This window comes from Macaca fascicularis, chromosome 5 (assembly GCF_037993035.2).
Source record: "Macaca fascicularis isolate 582-1 chromosome 5, T2T-MFA8v1.1".
Taxonomy (NCBI): domain Eukaryota; kingdom Metazoa; phylum Chordata; class Mammalia; order Primates; family Cercopithecidae; genus Macaca; species Macaca fascicularis.
The window spans coordinates 58,917,886-58,942,049 of record NC_088379.1 but is presented as its reverse complement, the minus strand read 5'-3'; the positions used below and the strand labels follow the sequence as shown (position 1 = coordinate 58,942,049).

At 40.2% G+C, this 24,164-nt stretch overlaps 1 protein-coding gene and 1 long non-coding RNA gene across 7 annotated transcripts in view; one reads left to right on the top strand and one right to left on the bottom strand.

Moving 5' to 3' along the window:
- The window catches only part of LOC102117156 (uncharacterized), an 83,791-nt gene extending 69,618 nt beyond the window's left edge, over nucleotides 1-14,173 (bottom strand). For 2 of the 5 annotated variants that reach the window (XR_006698218.2, XR_010586850.1), the window contains exons 1-2: nucleotides 12,051-14,173; nucleotides 11,911-11,961 (exon numbers count right to left, since the gene is read on the bottom strand). This is a non-coding gene — a long non-coding RNA (uncharacterized lncRNA). Of the gene's footprint in view, nucleotides 1-1,367; nucleotides 5,748-8,939; nucleotides 11,962-12,050 lie in introns of those variants that run through there. The other 3 variants (XR_010586851.1, XR_012434866.1, XR_010586849.2) reach the window with 3 other exon arrangements.
- The window catches only part of PARM1 (prostate androgen-regulated mucin-like protein 1), a 111,175-nt gene continuing 99,519 nt past the window's right edge, over nucleotides 12,509-24,164 (top strand). For both annotated transcript variants that reach the window (XM_005555058.3, XM_015450394.3), the window contains exon 1: nucleotides 12,509-12,802. In XM_005555058.3, coding sequence (XP_005555115.3) covers nucleotides 12,760-12,802 — 43 coding nt within the window. In that variant the 5' untranslated portion in view covers nucleotides 12,509-12,759. The remainder of the gene's footprint in view (nucleotides 12,803-24,164) is intronic.

Here is a 24,164-nt window from a genome sequence, read left to right as displayed (position 1 = left end):
GGAAACTGTGTTAGAGAAAGTAAACAAAAAATAAAAAAGAGAAAGAAAAAACAGGGCTAAGAAAACACAAGGGACTTTCGCTTCTGTAAATATAGAGGCGTGGCTATTCTGAAAAACCATATCTACTGCTATAAAAGATCTTTAAAGTGCTGGATAAACTATCAGTTTTTATAAACATACAGAAACACTTGAAAACAATCAAGGGAAATTTTTAGGGCTATCAAAAAGATGGGGAATGGAGCTGTAATTAGAGTGCCCAGCAGTAGTTGAAGCAGTAGATGCCCTAGGTTTAATGGCCATATGAGATACAAAAGATAAGCACTTACTTGGCTTCAATAAGCTGGAAAAACGGAACTGAACTTGCATAAAGTCAGGGCCTTTGAAAAGTAGCTAGAGTTTAAATGAAAAGCTATGTTAGGAAAAAAAATATGCCTCATGGCAAAAAGAGACATAGAAGATAATTTGTAAAAATCTCAACTAAGCTCCATAGTGAAAAAGGAAACAAAACAAATAAGGAAAATAGTCTATCTCATAAATCAGAATTATAGCCCTAATCTCACATGGATTTGGAGTTTGAATATACACTAACTAGCTCAAGAAACCCCAAGCTAATAATTTGAAGTTGTTATAGGATTGAACTAATCCAGAATATGTAGCAAAATCAAATGGAAATCTCTAGAGCATGGGTTGATAAACTATGGCCAGCAGGCCAAATCTCTTTTTGTACAACCCGTGACCTCAGAATGGTTGGAAAAATGCCAAAGAATATTTAATGACACCTGAAAATGATTTGAAATTCAAATTTCAGATTCTATAACAAAAATTATATTGAAACAGAGCTACAGTCATGTCTTTACTGCTTGTGGCAAATTTCATACCACAACAGCAGCATTAGTGCTGAGTAGTTTTGACAGAGACTGTGGCACTTTCAGGGCTTTGCACTGCTTTTTGGTACACTACAAATTACAGTGAAAAACGCACAGGTTGGAAGCATTTTGAGCGTCACACGTATTGCCTGTCTTTGTTTTGTGCTGCTACAACAAAATACCAGACACTGCATAAATTATAATGAGCATGAATTTATTGGCACATGTTTCTGGAGACTTAGGCCAAGATCAAGGGGCTGGCATTGTGTGAAGGCCTTCTTGTTGTGTCATCTCATGGCTAAGGGCAAAGGAGGGCATGACAGAGAGAAAGGGGTTGATCTTTTATATCAAACCCACTCTCATGATAATAACATTAATTCATTCACTTTACCCCCATGGTCTAATCATCTCTCATTAGGCCCCATCTCCCAACACAATGTACTAGGAATTGAAATTTCAATACATGCTCTTTGGAGGACACATTCAGCACATACCACTGCATTTTATCTTATTTTTTTTATTGTTATTGCATACCCATCCTGCCAAAATAAAACAAACAAGAAAATGAAGAGAAAAACAGATTTTGAATATCACATTTTAAAAATAGAATGGAAAGTAGATTATTTTGTTATCTAAATCAATGGTAAGCATTGTGTTTTATACATGTTATTACATCATTACTACATTAAAGGAATACAACACAGGTCTACAGTACAAGACCAAATAATTGCCACACTATCTTTGATGTACATACTCCCTGAGTCAGAAAAATTTGAAACTTTAAAACAAAATATCTCAGTAGATTTTTCCCACAAAAGTCTGAAATGAATCTTCAACCAAAGTAATTTTCCAAGTAGTTTAGTTTTTAGTCAAGCAAGAACAGCCATTTACCAGATGTAAGTTAATTAAATTTTATTCAATTGCAGCAACAACAACAAAAATAAGATGTCCAAAGAAAATAAACTTGTTTAGATTATTAATCTTTCTGTGAGAACAGTTGCTTAATAAGTTGAGGATGCTGGGAGTCAATTTTGGATAAATTAAGAAACAAGGAAAATAATTTTGAATGTTTTTCTTTGACTCTTGATGAGTTGACAGTTGTTATCAAATACTATTCAGTTGCTGATGCTTATTTGCTAATTTAATACTGACTTTGAAGTGAATAACATGAATTCATAGCCTCTATGAATGGTCTGAGTAAAACTGCAGTCAGGAATATTTTCAAAGTTGAGAAAACTCAAATTCAGTGTAATCTGAGGTGGAATCTACTAAAATGTGTAACAACTGATGCTAGTAAAAATGTTCAGAAAAAAAGACAGTTGGACAAATTCATAAAGTTTGTGAAAATATAAAGTGTTTAGAGGCAAGGGAAATTTATCAAAATGCTCACAGAGTAGCAGGAAGGGCAAGAGTGTGGTCGGGCCTCAGGGACAAGTGGAACCAGGAATTGGAATGGTACCAAGCCTTCTGCCATTTCTGATTCTCTCTGAGAGTTGGGTTTCTTTATCTTATTTTAGACTAGCTTTTTCTACATGCTTGGGTAATTCACCAAAATGCCAGAACTTCATAACTTTGTTCTCAGAAAGCAACTATTAGTGGCATTTTCTGGTTCCAAGTTTAAGAATTCTGAGAAAGTATACTGAATATACAGAGTCTGGTGTCTACCCTATAACAGTTACCCACACGGTAGGAGGCAACCTCCACAGGAAAATAGCCACCACCATTGAAACTAGTTGCTTAAAGCAGAGGAAAGAACACTTACCTGAAGAAAGGGATACTCTAGGCAGATAAAACAGTTAATGTCTTTCATAATTTTCTAACATATTTCTCTAAGCCAGCAGTTCTCAAAGTGCGGTTCACAAACTCCTAGGAGTCTGATCCTTTAGATCTGCAAAGTCCAAGCTATTTTCATAATATTACTAAGACGTTATTTATCTTTATTTCTGCATTTTGATTTTCCCATTGATACCACAAAAGCAATTCTGGATGAAACTTCTGGTGCTTTAACACAAATGTAGGCAGTGACACCAAACTATACTAGTAGTAATTGTATTACTCACCACCATTCAGGTCTTTATGAATGTCCTTGATGAAGCAGCAAAAATTCTTAATTTTTATAAAATCTTGATCTTGAACACACATCATTTTCATATAAATGAATGAAAAGTATGCATAAAGTATTTTTGCTGAATACCAACGTAAGTGGTTGTTCCAAGGAAATGTATGTGCATGATGACTTGAATTGAAAGCTAAACTAGCCACTTTTTTATGAAACACTATTCTCACTTGAAAACATTACTAACAGACAAACTATGATTATTTAGGCTTCAGTATTTTTGACACGTTTTCTCTATGAAGTTAGCATGTTGTGTCAAACAAAACAAGTGTGACCAGGTGCAGTGACTCACACGTGTAATCTCAGCACTTTGGGAGGCTGAGTCTGAAGGATTCCTTGAGTTCAGGAGTTCAAGACCAGCCTGGGCAGCACACAGAGACCACATCCCTACAAAACATTTTTTAAAAAGTAGCTAGGCATGATGATGCACACCTGTAGTTCCAGCTACTCGGGAGACTGAAGCAGGAAGTTCAAGGTTACAGTGAGCCATGATCATGCCACTGCACTCCATCCTGGATCCTGGGAGACACAGCAAGACTCTGTCTCAAAAAAAAAAAAAAAAGAAAGAAAGAAAGCAATGAAAAATAAATGAAAGAAAGGAAGAAGGGAAGGAAGGAAGGAAGGAAGAAAGGAAGGAAGGAAGGAAGGAAGGAAGGAAGGAAGGAAGGGAGGAAGGGAGGGAGGGAGGGAGGGAGGAAGGAAGGAAGGAAGGAAGGAAATAATATAATTGATGTTGTTTGGTACCAATAAGATTCAAGCTTTCAAGGGAATATTAGAATTCTGGGAAACTTGTATTTTTTACTATTAGTTTGACAGTTTCCAATGATTAAAGATTTTTCTGATGATATAGGTGAAGATGTTAACAAATGTGACTTTTTGATATTGTATAATGAAATATGTTAAAATTTGAATGAACTTAGTGAACCAATATTTTCTATGTGACCAATGCATTATGATATAAAATCATGCATGGACAAAAGATATATTCAATATATAAGATAGATCAATGGATTTTAATTTGACAGAATATGAAAATTACATTGAAATGCTTTTGGATTCTGTATTGCAACAAACTTTAAAGAAACTACTACTTGTTGAGTATTCATGTAGTATAAAAGAGGACAGATTCCAATTATCTGAAGGGGATCTTAAAACGTTCCTTCAACCTAAATAAACAGTTTGGCCAGGAGTCAGGGGCAGGTTCTTAATAAGTGTTAGGGGTATAAAGGTTTTTTGGTCCTAAAACCAAAAAGGTTGAGAAATGCTACTCCAAACTACGCATATGTAAATTTCTAAGGATAAGGGATATTGTCAGTGTCTTTGAGTAGTAAGGAATCTAATTCTTCAAAATATTACAGAAATATTTGGCATGATTTTACTACTTTTATTTTTTATTTACTAAATGTATTTATTTGTTTTGAGACAGGTACTCACTCTGTTGTCAAGGCTAGAGTGCAGTAGCACTATCACAGGTCACCGCAGCCTCAGCCTCCTGGACTCAAGTGATTCTCTCATCTCAGCCTTCTGAGTAACTAAGACCACAGCATATACCACCACACCTGACTAATTTTTTTGTGTTTTGTAGAGTCAGGGTCTCCCTATGTTGCCCAGGCTGATCTTGAACTCCTGGGCTCAAGAGGTCCTCCCACCTTGGCCTCCCAAAGGGCTGGGATTACAGACATGAGCCACCACACCCAGTCTGATTTTACTATTAATTATAATTTCTCAACATCATCATAATCATTTCTACCAAAAATAACAGCAAATATTTGTTAAGAGTCTACTCTGTTTAGGCTCAATTCCAAATAACTTCCATGCATTTAATACTTAAAACAATGCTTTGAAGTAATGGATTATTAATATCATCTCCATTTCACAAATGGAGAAACTGGGGGTTACAGGGGTTAAGTAAATTGCCTCAGGCCATGCAATCAGCAAGTTTCAAGCTTTCAACTACTATACAGTACTGTCAGCTGGGAAAGCCTCAGTAGCACTGTTTCTTACTTTTATAGAACATATTCAGAGGCATGGCAAAAGACTAGGTCCAGGTTCTAAAACTGCACTGTCCATTATGATTGCTATTAGCTATGTTTGGCTTTTGAACACTTGAAATTGAGATGAATTCATGTCTGAATTACAATTTCCTACAAGTATAAAATATACACTAGAATTTGAAGATTTTGAATTTTTTAAATGAAAAATATCTCAATTTTTTATATTTATTACCTGTCAAAATAATATTTTAGATATATTGAATTAAAGCATATTGTTAAAATTAATATAACTTAGTTTTACTTTTTAAAAATGTGTCTACTAGAAACGCTTAAATTTCTATGTGGCTTGTAATTTATTTCTATTGGATAGTACTGTATCAACTCAATTAAGTTTTACACTAGTTTAAATAGAGATTTCATTATGTGCATCACATCTAAGAAGGAGTTTCTTCCTTCCTGAAATATTGTCAGGGCTGTAAACCAAAAAGTATTTGAGAGAAGTCTTCATCAGTTTAGAAGTTTATTTTGCCAAGGTTAGGGACATGTCCATGACACAGCCTCAGGAGATCCTGAGAACATGTGCCCAAAGTGGTTCAGGCCATGACTTGGTTTTATACATTTTAGGGAGACAAAAGACATCAGTCAATACTTGTAAGATGTACATTGGTTTGGTCCAGAAAAGCAGGACAACTTGAACTAGGAGCTTCCAGGTCATAGGTGAATTCGAAGATTTTCCAATTGGCAATTGGTTGAAAGAATTGACCCAAAGACCTGGAATCAAGAGAAGGGAGTATCTGGGTTAAGATAAGGGACTGTGGAGACCAAGGTTCTTATTATGCAGATGAAGCCTCCGTGTAGCAGGCTTCAGAGAAAATAGATTATAAATGTTTCTTGTCAGACTTAAAGAGTCTATTCTGTCAGTCTTAAGGTCTCCATTTTAATGTTAATGATGATCATCTATGCCTGAGTTCCAAAGGGAGGAGGATTAATGAGGCATGTCTGACCTCCACTTCCCATCATGGCCTGAACTAGTTTTTCCGGTTAACTGTGGAATTCCCTTGGCCAAGAGGAAGGGTTCATTGGGTTGGTTGGGGGACTTAGAATTTTATTTTTGGTTTAGAGGGCTTTATTCTTAGTTAAAATAAAAATTACTGACACATGGTTTATTGTCCTCAAGTACCTCATGCAGCTTCAAACAATGAACAATGTTATTTAAATCAGGGACATTATCATGTTTCATCATGCTCTTTTAAAACTGCCCCATTCAAGCAGATATGTCTTAATTGAGATCCAAATTTACCCTTTTGCACATATTGCACTTCTTCCTTTAATCTTTTTTGCCATTAAAATTAAAAATTGGAGTTAAGAAGAGAAAAACAAAGTAATGGGGAGAAGTATGGCAGACCCAAAGAAAGTATTTTGCAATGCAGCTTGGAGAGAGAGAAATAAAGCCAAGACAAAATATATCAGGGTCTTGCGGCAGCTGCATTTTTGCCTTTGGGGAGGAGGGTGAGGTGGGGAAGGGGCTGACAGAGATAGTTTAGAACTTTCCACTGCAGCTCAGTTGTAGCAGGAGAGTGATTACTAGAGGTAGACCCCAAGACACATAGTACTGTGTGTCAAGAAATAGCCACAGCAGGTACTAATGTTTTCTTCTTGTTTTTTTTAAATTTTTTTTATTTTTTGTAAGACAGAGTTTCGCTCTTGTTGCCCAGGCTGGAGTGCAAAGACGCGGTCTCAGCTCACTGCAACCTCTACCTCCTGGATTCAAGCGAGTCTCCCACCTCAGTCTCCCAAGTACCTGAGATTACAGGCATGTGCCACCACGCCCAGCTAATTTTTGTATTTTTAGTAGACATGGGGTTTCACCATGTTGGCCAGGCTGGTCTTGAACTCCCAACCTAAGGTGATCTGCCCACCTCAGCCTCCCAAAGTGCTGGAATTACAGGCATAAGGCACCATGCCCAGCCATTTTCTCCTTGTATTTTAGAGCATGTAATGTTTTAACGTACTCCAAAGTTTCTCCTCTAATAATGGCTGATTTTCATTGGTACTTAGAACACACCAAGCCTCTCACATATATAATCCTTTCAATCTTCCCTATAATGCCAGGAGGAAACTATCCTATGCTTGTACCACTCTTATATTTTGGAAGCACAAAACTTGTCTGATTTCATAGGTTCACAGCTACAGAGGAATTTTGCCTCACAATGAATTATACCTCAAGTCTCACCCATATCTGACTTGTATAGTATTTCAGTGAGACTTTGGATTTTAGATGCTGGAATGGGTTAAGGCTTTTGGGGCTGTTGGGGTGGATGGAGTGAATGTATTTTGCATGTGAGAGGACATGAATTTCGAGGGGGCCAAAGGGTGAAATGTTATGAACTGAATGTATCCCCTAAAATTTATATGCTGAAGCCCTAACCCCCAACAGACTATAGTTGAAGATAGGGCTTTAAGTAAGTAATAATGGTTAAATGAGGTTATATAGACAGGACTCATCCAACAGGACAGGTATCCTTATAAGAAGAGGAAGAGATACCGGGAGTGTGCACATACAGAGAAAAGGTCAAATGAGAATATAGTGAGAAGACAGCCACCTGTAAGACAAGGAGAGAGGTCTTACCAGAAACCAATACTGCCAGCACCTTTGAGACAGGAATAATACAGGGTGGTAGCAGGAGATTAGAAAATTCCAGACAGCAGTTTTGCCTGACTAGCAAAAGGAAACTGTTGAAATAGCTGCAGAAGCTAGGAACTGATAAGACCCTGAAAACCCGAGGTATGGACCCAGCTGGCTAAGACCAACTGGACCCAACATGGCACTGGATTTGACCTAGATTTCTCTGGGACCTCATTATATTATTGTTAACATTAGCAATTACATACCCACCAGTGCCAGGACAGTCTGAGAACACCCATATTTGGTGTAAAAAATAGGTGGTACCACAGTTCTGAGAAATCCCGAACTTTTTCCAGGAATTTTAATGAATACTCCACCCCTTGGTTAAAGAAGCCCATAAAGACGGAAACTCCAAACTCCATTGAACAACTCTGTCTTAAGTACCCCCACAATCCCCTTTCTCGAGTATATGCTTTTCACTTCGCAATAAATCTCCTACTGTCACTATTTTCTGACTCATCCTTGAATTCCTTCTTGCAATGGTGTCAAAAGCCTGAACACTGGTATCGCCTTGGCCTTAGACATCCAACTTCCATAAAAGGGAAAGAATACATTTATGTTGTTTAAGCCACCTAGTTGGCGATGTTCTGTTATGGCAGCCCTAGCAGACTGATACAGAAACAAAGGAATAGAGGTGCCAAATAATTAATTAGAATCACTCAGTTAGTAGATGACAGAGGGGATTAGGACCCAACCTCTAACCACTGCAGCTCTCTCAGCCAAGTTATTCTCTCACTTAAGCCAAGAGACCAGATGAAACCATCTCATGATATCAAGAATCCAGAAATAATACTTCTATATTATCTAAAATTATAAAGTATAATATATTCAGGATGTAAAAATCTAAGTCAGCCAAGAGTAATTTTTTTTGGTAAAATATTAAAAGTCCACAACACTAAAAATTCATTTTATCAATGATCAAAAAAGAGTCAAAGTCAGTAAAAGGTAGATTTATCTGAAACTTTATCCCAGTGGAGTATTATGAAAGAACTAAGAATTCTACTAAGAAAAAAATGACTTTTGCTGTAAGTCAATGGGTTACATGCAAATTCCATCCCTGACCGCACTGAGGAGTACTAGTTCCCCTGCTATTATATCTCATTGCATCCCTTAGTTTCCTTCAAAGTTTTATTCTGTATAAGTATTTCTCAGTTTCTTACTTTGTAAAATTTGGATAATAATAGTATTTGGGGGGAGAAAAGATAAGTTTTCTCTCTATCCTTTATGAGTTCTAAGCTGGGATCCCCTATAACAAAAGACAGATTAACAACAACAACAAAAATCCCACAAGTTTATTAACATGTATATTTCATATATATATATATATATATGAGATAGGGAATTAGTAATTTTCAAAGAGGTGGCTTTGAATTCAAACTTAAATATCATCTTCAGCTGAAACAAAGAAAGAGGAGTATCGGGGTAGGGGTGCAGTTATGAGGAAGTGACCAGGTAAAGCATGGTAAACAAAGGTAAAGTTTGTTATGCAGATTTAAGTCAGTGCCCTCTCCATTAATAAGAGTTTCTAGTAATTTAGTGCCATCCTTTTCTTCCTAGTACTCAGAGGAAGACATTCTTACAAATGAATATTCCCTTTATAGATTTAAATTCACCCTACAAAAAGGTAATTCCACTCTATTCTCAGAGTTGCTCCTATAGCTGCTGTTTCTCAAACAAATACTTATACCAAAAAGACATATTTTGAAGTGGCATATTCTGGTCTTCTACAGTATCTATCTCACAAAGTCAGAGTGTACAAATTTAAACACATGACTGTACATAAAATGCTTGGAACAATTAACAAATTTTCATTATTATTATTATTGTGGCATTTACTATAATGCTATTGCATATGTCTTTGTGATTATTCATTCAATGTTTAACTCCCCACTACTAGAAAGTAAGTTTCCTGGTGCAGAGACAATTAGCCCCTGTGGCACACATCACAGTGTTCCCTGCTATAGAGTTCTCGTCTCTATCCGAGCACACAAAAATAACATGCTTTCTTGCTTTCCTGAAGTTGGGCATGACCATTGATTTGCTTTAACCCATAAAATATGAACAGAAGTGTCACTTTTAGATGGGAGATTTGAATACTTAATTCTCCACTTCTCTCTTCCCCTAACTCAGTGGATGTGAAACTGTTAGCGGTGGAAGCTATCCAAGTCACTGGCGGGGAATCAGTACAGGTCTGCAGCAACCTCAATTCTTGCCTCGGAAGAAAAAATACAATTGAGAGGCATAAGGCAGAAAAAGAGACTGAGGCAAGTTTCAGAGCAAGAGTGGAAGTTAATTAAAAAGCTTTAGAGCAGCAAGGAAGGAAGTACAGTTGGAAGAGGCCCAAGCGGGCATCTTGGAGGTCAAGTGCCCCATTTGACCTTGGACTTAGAGTTTTACATGCTGGCCTACTTCTGGCATCTTGCATTCCTTTAATGCCCCCAGAAAGTCATATCCCAGTTAAACTCCACCATTTTGCATCTTAATGCACATACTTGAGTTCAGTTGCCCAACTCCTGAGATCTTATTGGAAGCTGCTGATTACCAGTTTCAGGTGTTCCCTATTTATGGGGAGATGGCCATTCCCTCGTGCCAGCTGTAACCAATTATTATTTTAGAGTGATAGTTAATAACTGCCTGGCCACCACATGATGGTTTCCTGATTTTCCTGGCGGGGTGTCGGGGGAGCTCTCTCCTGCCCCACTCATGCCTGGCTAGCTACCTATTGTAACAAAAGCAGGTTTCGATATGGTGGTACAACACTGAATCCTGAGGACAGCTACTCTGAGGAGTAACCTAGATCCATAGCAGATTTTGATGAGCAAGATATAAACCATTATTGCTTAAGCTTGGGAGACTTTGGGCTGGTTTATTACAGCAGCAAAACCTACACTACCCTGGCTATTACAACCATTATATTCCCATTGCCTAGCATAAGGGCTGGCATAAAATAAGTGATTAAATATGCTCTCATTAAATTAATAAATTAAAATTTTTAATCAGCAATTAAAATGAACTATTTTAATCAAATAAATTATTTCAACTCTATCCTGCATACAATAGAAAAGTGTTGGAAATTTTCACTGATTAGTGTGTAGGGGTCATGATTCTTTGAGAACCAAACCAGTATCTTAGATATCAAGGTTAGAGTTGCACATGCTTGGCACTCCGGAAAGACTCCTTAAAGTTTTGCTGAATTTCAATTGAATAAATTTTTCCTGTGAAGTGGTCTTCAGAAATCTTTATTTCTGCCATACAGTCACTTACTTAACCTGCCCTATTTAAAGCGGCCAGTGCCTGATAGAATGTCGCTACATAACTCCATCTGTGTGTGGTCCCTGCATCCATGACAACTAAAACCCAGATGCAGAAATTGTTCATAATCACATAGATTACCCTAGAAACCGGAAGTACCTTGAAGTCAAAAGCATTCAGAGAGCGTGTTGAACAAATTGAATTTGCAGTTTATCTGGCCAGGGAGGACGGAGAGGGGATGGGCACTTGCTTTGAGTATTTTTTGTTTCTCATGCCAACAGAAATTTACCAACACAAAGAGAAAAAAATGTGATCCAAATTTAATCTTGTTGTGGAAGTGTGAGCAAAATCTACAAGTGGTAGTGTGATAGAGTCAGGCAGAGGAATTGACCATAGATAAGGTGCTCAGGCCTCCTAGAGTCAGCTTCTGGTATGTGAGAAAGAAGTGAGAACAGAGCCCATGGCATATGAAGAAGATATCACAGAAAAAAGAAAGCTGTCTTCCACGCAAATAATTTCTTTACAAAGGCTTGTTAACTCCTGCAGTGCCCTAGCTCTGGTGACTAGGGGACCAACAGGTTCATTAATAACAGAATTGGGAGAGAACCTGCCATCTGCTTTGATCGAAGTGTGAGAATTAAGCAAGCCTAAAGTGTAGCAGGAGCAGGGAGGGAACTGAATGAAAGGTCAGTTCTAATCTGTAGGCTTTGGAGAAGCTTTGGGCTCTGGAGAGGGAGTAGAGTACAGAGGTTGAGCAGGGTGCCCGGGCAGGCATCTCATCACTACTTGCGAGTTGTTTGAACTCGGGCAAGTTAAACTTCTCTGTGCCTCCACTTCCTCCCCTGAAAACGAGGAAATAATCTCCAAGGATTGTTGTGAGAACTAAATGACTTGGTTGATTCTTGAACAGCCCGTTGTCCAGAGCCTAGCACATAGCAATCACTCAGGAAATGTCAGCCTTTGTTATTATGGGCCTAGTGCACAAACTATTCTTACCAGTTATGCGACCGAGAGAACACTGTCTTCTCCGTGCCTTCATTTTCTCACCTGTAAAATGGAATAATAATAATTCTTGGAAGGATTCATGAAACAACGCCTAGTAGGGTGTCTGGCTTAGTTATTCCACCATCAGTTACCTGACATTAGTATTTTCTTCTAGTACATGCCGGTTCAGGCCCCAGGAAACTCAGCCGGGTTGAATGTGGATGAGGGTTTACTATGTACATGCAGAAGTGTTTGGACAAATGAAGAAGGTCCTCATTCTTGGAACATGCGTCGGTTCTCCGAGGGAACACCTAAAATGACATAAGGTCACCTCTCTAAAGGCTGTAAGCTCATGTAAGAAAAGCTGAGCTAGATTCCCAAGGGCAGAGATGTGCTCACACTTCTTTGTATCCCTAGTTCCCAGCACAGTGCAAGGTGCTGCAAACATTTACCGAACCCAGGGTCTCGCGTCCTGACTGTCCAGCAGAGGCCGCTCTGGGCCGGGGCTCTCGGGACCTGAGGGCTGAGAGATGGAAGGCCAGGGGGTGGCCCTGTCATTGCCGCGGGGCCCGGGTGGGAGGGGTTTGGCAGCGGCAGGCGCGGCGGCGGCGGCGGAGGCGGCCCCGGGCTCGGGCGGCTGGGATGGAGCAGAAGCGCGCGGAGCACTGGAGGGCACGCAGCTGACGGAGCCGGGCTGCGTTCGCCTCGTCTGCCTCGCGCCTTCCACTGTAGCTGTCCGCGCCTCCCGGCTCCCACCGCAGCCCACCCGGCAGAGGAGTCACTACCGGCGCCCAGTGCGCTCTGTCAGTCCGCAAACTCCCTGCCGCCCGCTCCGGGCTTGGCACCAAACACCAGGCTACCATGGTCTGCAAGACTCTCTTCGCTCTTTGCATCTTAACGTCAGGTAATTGGCGCCATCCTCCCGGAAGGGCAGGTCGCGGGGTGGGCCCCAGTGGCGAGCGCGGGGTCGGGGCTGAAGCTAGGAGACCCGGCAGCTAGTCGCCGCGCGCCGGCGCCTCGAGTGGTGCGAGTCTCCGGGTTGAGTGCGCAGGTGTGTGCGCACTTAGATTTGAGGTGATGTGCGCCTTTGGCCGTCCCGAACCGTGCAGAGGGAGGGGACGATGGGGTCCTTCCTGCCGCAGCCCGCGCCCGCACCCGCTCAAACTCCAGCTTTGTGGAACAGGTGGCTGGCTGAGCTGCACGTTCGAGCCCAGGGTGGGCAACACGGACTGCGCCTCAAGGCTTCTCTTTCTTCACCAGGGTTTCGGAGCGCACTCTGCCAGAGTACGGGACCAGACTTCCTGTTGCGGTTCGGCACTGGAAGGGATGAAAAAACCGGGGAAGTGGGGGTGGGAGGTTCGCATCTGGGAAGGCTTCAGCAGCGGCTGCGCGCCTGGCGGGGCAGGTTTGCTTTCTGGAGTCTTGGCGGTCTCTGATCTCCGGCGTCCATTCCTAGTTACGCTTAGGATGATGTGGCACTAACAGCAGCGGCCCGGCCTTGGTCAGGCTCGCAGTCTTCACTGGGGGTTGCAAGGCTACCTTCTGCCCCAGAGCTCCCCAAAAACGTATCTCATGGAAGAAGCTATTAACTTAGCTAAACTAGCATCCTCTCCCCTCCCCCTGCACCACCTCTGAAAGGCTTCCTAGGAGCCACTCTCGGGTTTCGAGACCACAGACGGCAGCGACCTCTGGCAGCGGGGATGGGGAAAAGGGGAGCCAGACGACTGAGCTTGGCTTGGCGGGGACCGGGGAAAGATTCAGAAAGACGCTTTGAATCTGGAGTTCAGGTACCCATTTTTTCCAGAAAATGTCTCCCGCAAAGGGACAACTGGCTGTGGATATGGTGCTGGTGGAAAAGGTAGCCCGACTGCGCGGCCACTGGCATTTTCAGTTAAATGTGAACCAAAGTCACATAGCGCAAACCGATTCTACTCATGCTTGAGTCTGTATTTCCTCCCTCTGAGTTCGTCGGGTTCCTGCAATTGTGGACACGAGTCGTCGCAATCCCTTGAAAAGAAGCTAGAGGTTTCCTGGCAGCTCACAATGGGTAATGCAGTTATAAGGAAAAGTTTCCCAATTTGAAACTATAGCGTATTTTCTCTACTTACTGAACGTCCGTCTGAGAAAACCTCTTTCGCGCTGGTATCTCGGCACGGTTTGGAGACGCGTCCGCGGACAGTTCCCGAACCACTGGGCTTTGGCTGCCCAGCCTCGGGCTGGGCTCAGAGAGCCTGGGTCAGGCAGGTGTAATAGGCAGCGGAGCTCCTGGCTGGCTGCCGGTGGTAATTCCCGTAATCCTCAAAGCAGGAGATGCTTACGTAATGACACGGAAGGTACCTTTACTTCTCCTCACTCAAAACTCTTTTCTTGAGGTTAAGAAACCCTTGAGTGAGTCAGTAGAGGGGTTCGTTTGCTAATTTGATTTAGTGGTTTGTCTTATTTATTTAATCATTTCCTTTTTTGAACAGCTCTGGCAGTTGTCAAAACCGGGATTAACCCGAACAAGCACTGTATTGTAGCTTCCCCACCCCCACCCCCAAGACGCTTTTTTTTTCTTTTCTTTTTTTTCTCTTTGTTTTTTTTTTTTTTGTTTTTTTTTTTGTTTTTTTTTGTTTTTTTTGGTTCAGCGTTACAGTTTAGTTTAACTCCGCTATTGCGGGAGGAATATCACCCTTGACCCACCACCAGAGTGAGGACTGGTGGGCCAGGGACCGGCTGAGCACCACACCTACCCCCATGCACTAATTAGGATCAGATTCCAGATGGTCACAGCCTTCCAGCTGTGAGGCTCGAGACTCAGGAAGACATACTGCCTCATTTCCCTAGTTATGTTTCGATGTGCATATCCCAAGCGGACAATGATGAAGCTAATGGACGCTGCATTCCCGCTGAAGTTTGTGCCTCTGAAGGAATCTCTTTAAGACATCAGTTTGTTGTTAGAGCTACTTTGCAATAAATTTCATGAAAAAAAATGAAAATTGGCATAAATACCTCATGAGATTCTTTGCACCTTAATTTTAAGGTGTTTTCAGAATGTAAAATATAATTTTTAAAGAAAAAAATAGACGTGTTGGTAAAGAAGAAAGAGATGAGGACTCTTGAAGTGAAAGTGGCACATGTGTTTTGGGGGCTTATCCCAGAACTCCCTAGCAAACCTCTAGTTAGTTTCACCAGGCCTTATTTCTTTTCTGTTTCCTTCTCTTTTTCCCCTTCTAGCCATAGGCTTCAAAAATATTTCTGTAAAATTCTTAAGGTGATACTTTCTTGAGCCAGGAAAAGCGTTACACAGGGGCTTATTTTTTGGCTCAACAAATCCTCTCAAAATATACATAATATTTCCTCCAGCACATATAATGGACACTTGCAAATATGTGTGCATTGTCAACAAGCCAGCAAGGGTAGATCTCCACATTTATTCACTCGGGTATATATAAACATATTTATATATTTATGGAGAAAGGGCCTAGCTCTGTCACCCAGACTGGAGTGCAATGGCGCGATTCCAGCTCCACTGCAACCTTGGCCTCCCCATCCTCTCACCTCAAGCTTCCGAGTAGCTGGGACTACAGGTTCACACCACCATAAACAGCTTTTTTTTTTTTTTTTTTTTTTTGGTAGATATGAGGGGTATTCCTATGTTGCCCAGGTTGGTCTTGATCTCCTGAACGTAAGTGATCCTCCCACCTTGGTCTCCCAAAGTACGGAGATTACAGATGTGAACCACTGTGCCCAGCCTCATTTGTATTTCTAAAAGGAGAGAGAAATCTTAGATGGTCTTCAGTTCTCTCAAGGTTGATTATAGTAGAAAACTAGCATGTCTATTGTATAAACCATTATCAAACACTTCTTATGCCAGTATAAGGCATATTGCAGTACTGATTCCAGATTAAAATACAAACCAGAGCCTCCAGCGTTTGTCCCCAAAACCAAGAAGGGAACGAGAATGGCAGGCCCCTGGTAGCTTCCACCTTTATCCCTCTCCTGCTCCCCATCTGGATTCTCTTCCTTTGTTCTTGCCACCATGGTTGTTACATTCAAGATTTTCATGGCCCTATTTATTTAAAAACTCCCTCAGTGAAGTATGAGATATATTAGAACTTTCAAAGGCATTTTCTGAATACTCAAGAAGGACAAAAAGGAAAGACACTAGGTAAGAGAGGCACAAACCTCTTGGTCCTATTTCTCCTGCACTGGATCTGCTCTGTTTGCCCCTGTTTCCTCTCAGGACCTTCCCCCCATTACCCAGCCACCCTGCGCAGACATATTGGTCCCTTGGTGATTAAGACGTAGATCACCAGAGAGCTAGATTCCCAGTCTGCCACACAGCTAGGGATCCTATTTGTGTTCTGGTTCTGGTAGGTACCTCTTCTCCAGGTAACTAACACCTAGAATGTCCTTATCCTTGAAGGAAGACTGACTTCAGCCTGCACATTTATGACTCTGTACTTGATATATGTCAGCTTAGTAGCCTTAACACACATATATTAAAATGCACAAAATTGTGCACACATTTAAAGGAACAGGAAGGTTGATTATGGTTTGTTGGGGGTGGTTGTGAAGAGTCACTTGCATTCCTTAGCCTGAGAAACTCCTATTCCCCTGAAATCTTTGGTCACAGTCAAAGATGTGACATTTCCTTCACATGAAAACTGACCTGAGAAGGTGCATGAACACTCTTTGTTGTTCTCTTTGTTGTTAACTGATGCATTTACAGAGGTAGTGTTTCAAGATGGTAGGTGCGTAGATTCTGCAGCTAGATTGCCTAGGTAAAAATCTAAGCTTTACTACTTACTAATTGTGTGATTGAGGGCAAGTACATTAACCACTCTGCATTTTCTTATGTACAAAATTTGGAGAATAAAAAATTGGAGTTATTGAAAGTGTTCAATAACTGAATATACCTATAGGTATACAGTGCTGGAGACATAGCAAATGCTCAATACGTGTTAGCTGTTGTTGTTGCTATTATTCTTATTAATGAAGTGTACTATATTCTGCACTAATTAGGTCATTCTCTCCAAAAGCAGAGTTTATATGTTTGTACTTGGACTATGTAAATCAAAGATCTCAACTAATATTCCAGTGCAGTGCCAGCTGTTCCAGCAAACCAATGTGCAAATTAAGAAAATATTCAGCTGAGCCTACAAATGCCTAATTTGAAAAGGTTAATAATGTGCCAACTCAGATTTAGCACAAGAGTCCAAAAAATTCTCAGTAACAAATAGATGTAAAGTCTCATCAAGGACTTTTATTTCTTCCATAGAAACGTTTGCAAACTGGTGTGTTTCAAAAACTCAACTCAGCTAAACCTCAAAGGTCAGTTCCCCAGAGCTGCAAACTTGAGATAATTCAGATTAACAACTTAGGAAAAGACAGGTCATTTTGTCCGAATGCTCCAAAACAAGGGCAATCATCAATAATTTCCACATCTCTAATTTAACTTCAGCATTTGACCCCAGTCTAATTGTGCTTGGGTTTTTATGAGAAAAACATTGGCCAAATATTATACTGTTTAAGCAGACTTTCTTAAGCAGTAATTTACCCTAAGGGGGTTATAGCACCCCACCGGAAGCAATGGACAACAACATTTTTTAAGTGTTTTCAAAACGAATTTGACTGTCTTAAATCTAAATGAAGGAATCCTGCAATAGCAGTTAAGACTGTTTGCTTCCAAAAGAAGTATCTATCACTAAAATTGGGCACATTAGTTTAGAAATCAAACTTATTTGTCTTGTTCATAAGATATCAAGTGAAGCAGTTTCTTGGAAAAATTCATGTTTTATGTAGAAGACGTGGTAATTCTGAGAAGAGGTGGGCAGATAGTGAATGTCTGCTTTATCCAATGTTTGCTTTTTACTTAGACATACAGAGCTAATAGGTTGTCATCTAGTTAATGTGCAAGCCGGGCAACTATTCAGTAAGACTGATTTGTGTATGTAGTTCATGACATTTATTTTTTTAGTTACAGCTTAAATTATTTAAATGACAGGGTTGATGTAACATTGTATTTTCTGATGTGTGAATCTTTAAATGTTCCTCACAACCCTTTACACCAGCATAACCAATTTCTTTCACCTGTTTTAACATGGCTTATAGATGTTGGGAACTTTGCCATTGGGTAAGTAATAGAAATCATTAAAATGAAATAGACAGTTATAGAATTCATCTCATCTGTGCTTTTCATTGGTACAGGATGGTATAGTGTCAATTGAAAATAGTCTTAATTTTCCTTTGGTTAGTATTGCCGAATTTAGCAAATAAAAAACAAAGGTTGTCCGGTCAAATTTGAATGTAAAATGAACAGTGAATTCTTTTTTTTTTTTTTTTGAGAGGGAGTCTGGCTCTGTCGCCCAGGCTGGAGTGCAGTGGCCGGATCTCAGCTCACTGCAAGCTCCGCCTCCCGGGTTTACGCCATTCTCCTGCCTCAGCCTCCCGAGTAGCTGGGACTACAGGCGCCCGCCACCTCGCCCGGCTAGTTTTTTTTGTATTTTTTAGTAGAGATGGGTTTTCACCGTGTTAGCCAGGATGGTCTTGATCTCCTGACCTCGTGATCCGCCCGTCTCGGCCTCCCAAAGTGCTGGGATTACAGGCTTGAGCCACCGCGCCCGGCATGAACAGTGAATTCTAAGTACGTTCCATGCAATATTTGGGACGTACTTAGACCAAATCTTTCTTTGTTGTTTATCTTAAATTCAAATTCAACTGGTTGTCTTGTGTTTTAACTGCCAACCATACTTTTGGCCTTTCATCTGCAGTTCATTTATGCAGAGACTTTGATACAGGATTAGCTTTATTTTGAAGGCTGCCTCATGGGGCTTTAGTTACCCTGCACCATTTCATTAGAAATAATCTGTTCATGGGAAAACATGGAGATTTAGGAGAAGCTCTCTGGGTTAGCAACTATATGGATTAGGATTTAGAGGCAGCACTCACGCCAATGAGATATTTTGATTCTGATTATATATCCATTAACTGTGTATTTCTGAACATTGATGGGATTTATATGGCCTCCCTAAACAACTTTAACCCCTTTTGACTCTTCCTTTATATAAAAAAGTATATTTTTAATGGTAGCAATGGTCTTGCTCTTGGGGCTGGGACTCGAAGCCTTCCGGACTCTAACTGGCATTTAATTTAAAAGGAAAGTTATGATTAAAACTGAAAACTTTGAATTTCATTGCTGTCTTTTGTGCCAGGATCTTAAGAAATCTCACAAATATTAATTATATAAGGTTTACATAATCCCTGCTGGGTAAGTCTCTTGGTATCACTTGGAAGCTGTGGCTATATAGAGCCTGAAGCAACATATTAGATAGAATTTTAAGACAGATGTTTAAAAAAATCCTTTGATCAATTGAACTGTGGTGGATATTTGTACCTTTTATACCTAAGGCAAAAATCTGTGAATACCTTACTGTTAAGTGGAAAAAATATTAAGATAAATGACCAGGTGTGATATTTAGAAAACATGTCTATTCAATACAAAATAAGGTGAGTGGTGGAATACACCTTTGATGATAACATCTTCCACTTACATTTCAAATTCCAACATTTGATTTTCTTTTCAATGAACAAGGAAATAAGGACCTGGGAACTTCAGTGCAGGTGTTGAACATGAAAGGAATTAGATGACAGAGGGTTTTGTTTATTTGTTTTTTTGTTGTTGTTGTTTTGGCCATGGTTATAAACTTGGAGCTACCATTCAGACTTCCTAGAGGTTAGAACACCTTATATTTCCTAATACGAAGTTAACAAAATACACTTTACCTTTTACGTTGTGATATTTTTACCAGGGGTAGTATACAAGCATAACTTCATTACTTACAGAGTTCATTCACCCACTTTTGTATCCATAATGGATAGTTATTGGTCCTCTATCCTTTATGACATGGTTTTAGTTTTGTTGGAAAAGCTTTTGTGATCTGTCTTAGTTGGTCCAGGCCACTATAACAAAACACCATAACAGGGAGGCTTATAAACAATATTTATTTCTTACAGTTCTAGAGACTGGGAAGTCCAAGATCAGGGCATCTGCAGGTTCTGTGTCTGGAGGGGGCTATCTTTCTGGTTCATTAGCTGTGTCCTCCTCATGTGGTGGAAGGGGTAAGGCAGCCCTCTGGGGCCTCTTTTATAAGGCACCATCCTCATGGTCTAATCACTTCCTAAAGTCTCCACCTCCTAATACCATCTTTACCTTGGAGACTAGGATTTCAACATATGAATTTTTTCAGAATGCAAATATTGAAGCCATAGCATGATCCCACAGATAGACAGCAGATAGATACCATAACTAACTAGTGTTGACCATTATTTGATTGTTAGAACACTCCATACTGTAGGACTCTTGCTTTGTACTGTAATTGGATTCTTCAGGAAGAACAGTAACAATTATTGTAAAGGTTAAAGGCGGTCTGTTTATTTAGTATGTTAGTTACAATGCACTGACTATATGTATTTAGGACGATGTTTAAGATCCCAGTCATTCTATTAAGTTAATGTAATGTGTCATATTAGGAGAGGATTTCAGTGTATCTCAGAATTACAACATGAGGTGACCTCACTGCCACTTGTTCATCAGAGGGTCCTAAAGAAAATCTGGTGGATTGAAGATGTCTTTCTTGGCCTTGAAAAGAGGCAAGTTATTGGTAGATCACACACTCTACTGATCATGGGAATTCTTGCTATTAATGAGCATTGCTGCCTGAAAGGCAACATCAAGACATATACTTTTACCACATTCAACTAGTGGGGAACCCTGGATGTTTTATCTTAAAAATTACAATGTTGATGGAAATGACATTCAGGAGGAGAGCCCAGATAGTCTCCTTTTTGGAGACCTATTCAGATAGGTCAGACCAGAAGAAAAAATATTCATCATTTACATGATAGGAAATGTTGCTGGGGGCAGGAAGTGTGATATCAAATTACGTGCAGAAACATGGTAAGAAATGCGCAGTAGGAAGGGGCAGTGGCTGTTTCAGAATTTCTGCACAGATTACGGAGGAGAAGTTGGGGGCATAATGTTTCATGAGACCAAGAAAACATCAAATGGCTGAATCAGGGGAGGAGGAGGATTAAAATTATTTTGGAGTACTAAGTCTGAAACCAACACTAGATGCTACTTCTAGATATGAAAAATTCATTTGATTTCATTTTTAAAGGAATAAGGGATACCTCTTCAAATTTATATGAATATAATATTTGTTTTAGTATGCCTCCTTAGTTCTGTGAAAAGTTACAAAGTGAGCCTTTCAGATGAAATGATGTGTTAGACTTTATGGTGGGTAATTAAGGTAACTTTGGCATCATGAAAGGGAGTGAAGAATAAGAAAATGCCCTGTGATGTAAAGATAAAAGCAGCTACATGGTTTGACTCAGTTAAGGAGGGCAAAGTGGTCTAGGGTTGCCTACCTCCAGGTATCCTTCCTAGAACTGCTCTTCAAAAACAAACTGATTATGAGAAGACTCTCCTTTAGATGCTCATATGAAGAGAAACATAGCCCTGATATTTATCAGGTGATGAAGGGATTTGTGTTATTTTATATGAGAAGCAATATGGTGTGGTAACAGAGGCTTTAGAGTAAGATAGACCAGCAAGCAATGCCAACTCTGTGCTCTCAGTTTCCTTCCTTGTAGGGTTATGACAATAGACATAGAGTGCCATGGGAGTAGACATTCAACCAGTCTCTATCGAGTATGTACACCAACAGGAAAAGGATTTATTTTATTTTACTTCATTTGCTTTCTCTGTCTCCCACTACGAGATTGTAAAGTGCATGAGAACAGAAATGATGGTGGTTTTTTTTTCCGCTGTTGTATCCCCAGCATGTAGAACAGAGCAAGAAACATAATGTGTGCTTTATAAATTTTCATTCAGTTAATTTTTAGTTGAAAATCGACATGTACTAAACCCTGTCCAAGGCTCTGGATATACATTAATGAACAATGACAAAACTGCCCTCAGGGAATTTACATTCTTTGAGGATGATAAATTTTGACTTAGTCAAAAGGAAATCAGTAGTTGAATATCTAATAGTCATCTCAAACTCAACATGTCCAAAACTGAGCTCCTAGACTTTCTTCCCCTAAGGGGCTTACCTAAAGCCTTCTCCATATCAGTGAATGGAAATGCCACCTTTCTAGCTGCTCAGACTGAAAATCATGAGTCATCCTTGAGTCCTCTTTTTCTCTCAACACTCCTCATCCCAACCTTCAAGAAAGTCTGTCTGCTCTTGTTTTAAAATATGTACAGAATCCAACCACGTTTTGCCACCTCAGTTTCTCCCACTCTGGTTCAAGCTACTACTATCTTTCTCTAAGAGCACTGCAGTGGCCTCCTCTCAGATCTACTTGCTTTCACCCCTCCCCTCTCAGGTCTGTTTTCTGCATAGCATAGCAACAGCGAATTCATTGGAACTATGTCAGTCACTGCTCTGTTCAGAGTCCTGTAATGGCTCCTCATTGTTTTTAGAGTAAAAGCCAAAACCCTTAGAGTGACCGTCAAGACCTCCATGAGCTGGGGCTTCGTTGGTTCTTGAATCGGATCTTCTACACTCTTCTTTGCTCACTCTGCACCAGCCACAGGACCACCTAGTAGCACATAGTAGCCAAGTCCTCTGTCTGGAATGTACTTTCTCCAGATACCCACATGACTAATTCCCTCACTTCCTTAAAACTTTTGTCAAATGTCACCTTCTCAATGAGACTTAACCCTGACCGACCTCTTAAAATTGTAGTCTGTTCCACTTGCCAACACCATATTCCTGGTGCCCCTTATCTGACTCTTGCCTCTACTTTTTCTTTAAAGTCTATCGCCCTCCAACCCTCCTTATGCCTCACTAAAACATAGCTCTAGGAGGACAGAGATTTTTGTCCCTCTTGTTTGCTATGGTATCCCACTGTGTTAGAACACTGTGTGGGCACATGAGGATACTAAAAATCTATTTGTTGAATTGGATGATTAAAATACATTTCTGAGGGCTGGCAAAATGAAGACTTAATTCAGATTTTGCCTTAAATGACCCAAAAATGAGACATTGGCAAACTTGCTTACTATCAGGTGCTTATGTCTAGTGCTTCCAAAAAGCTTTAAAAAAAAATGAGTCAGGCCTTTAGTCTTCATTGAGGATTACAGAAGCTAAACTTTGAAAATCAGCTATTTTTGAGCTATACACACACAAAATTCTTCTTCTTAAAATGTAAGCTTTCTTTGGTGCCATAGACATCATTTAAAAATAGCTGAAACTTTATAAACTCCCTGGACAATTAAGAAAATGTCACCTTTGAGCTCAGCTAGGGAAGATAAAGATACCTTCACCATTTGAGCATTTTTGAGAATTCCAAATAACTAAAAATAACCTGGTGATGAAAAGTGATTTGAGTCTAAGGGAAGCACAATTGAAAGTTACCCAGTTAAGTCTGAGAAATTTAAGTAAATTAAGATGATGAGTGGTAAAGTTATAAGTTAGTCACTAATAAGCTCAAGAACAGAATGGGAGCTTTGTTGACCTTAGAGACCCTGTGCTACCGTCTTTGGTTATTCTGAAATATGAATTGTGTTTTATACTAAGCAATGGATAGAAGGGATGCAGAAGTCTTGCCTCAAATAAAACCTGTACCTTAGCCGAGGTTGGAGAAGGAAGCACTTGTCATCTACCCAGCAGGGCTGACACCTCTTGATGTGGCTGGTGTTAAAGTCCCCAAGGTTGGCATATCCCCCAGCTTCATCATGAAACAGATCCTCATGGTACACACTGACTTACTCAAAATAAGAATGTTTAATTATTTTTTGGCTGACAAAAAAGAATACGAGCTTAAAAAATAACATGCTTGCCTTGCAGCCTTAGTAATCATGGTAAAATTTAAGATTATATCAACTCGAAGAGCAACCTATAAACAAACCAAAGAAGAGGATGGCACTCTGTGTTTATTTAAAATATTTGCTATGCTTGTTCCATGATATGTCCATTTTTCCATTCTTGAGAAGGGCAGGCTCTCAGCCATCTTGATGTCAGCAGCCCTGACTGTAAACACAGGTGTGTTGCCAGAGAGTAGCTCTGACCTGTGCTGGAGGCCCAGCAGGGAGCTGTGTCTGGTCTTGTGCTTGTGGCGCTGGAGGACAGGTGACCATGGCCCCACCTCTTCTCCCATGGGAGTCACCATGTTCTCCGAGTGAAATGAAAAGCAGGGCCTAATTTCTCACCAGAAGGAAAAGAATTGCACATCAGCAAGAGCAGGCAGGCTTTCAATGCCTCCAATCTCAAAGA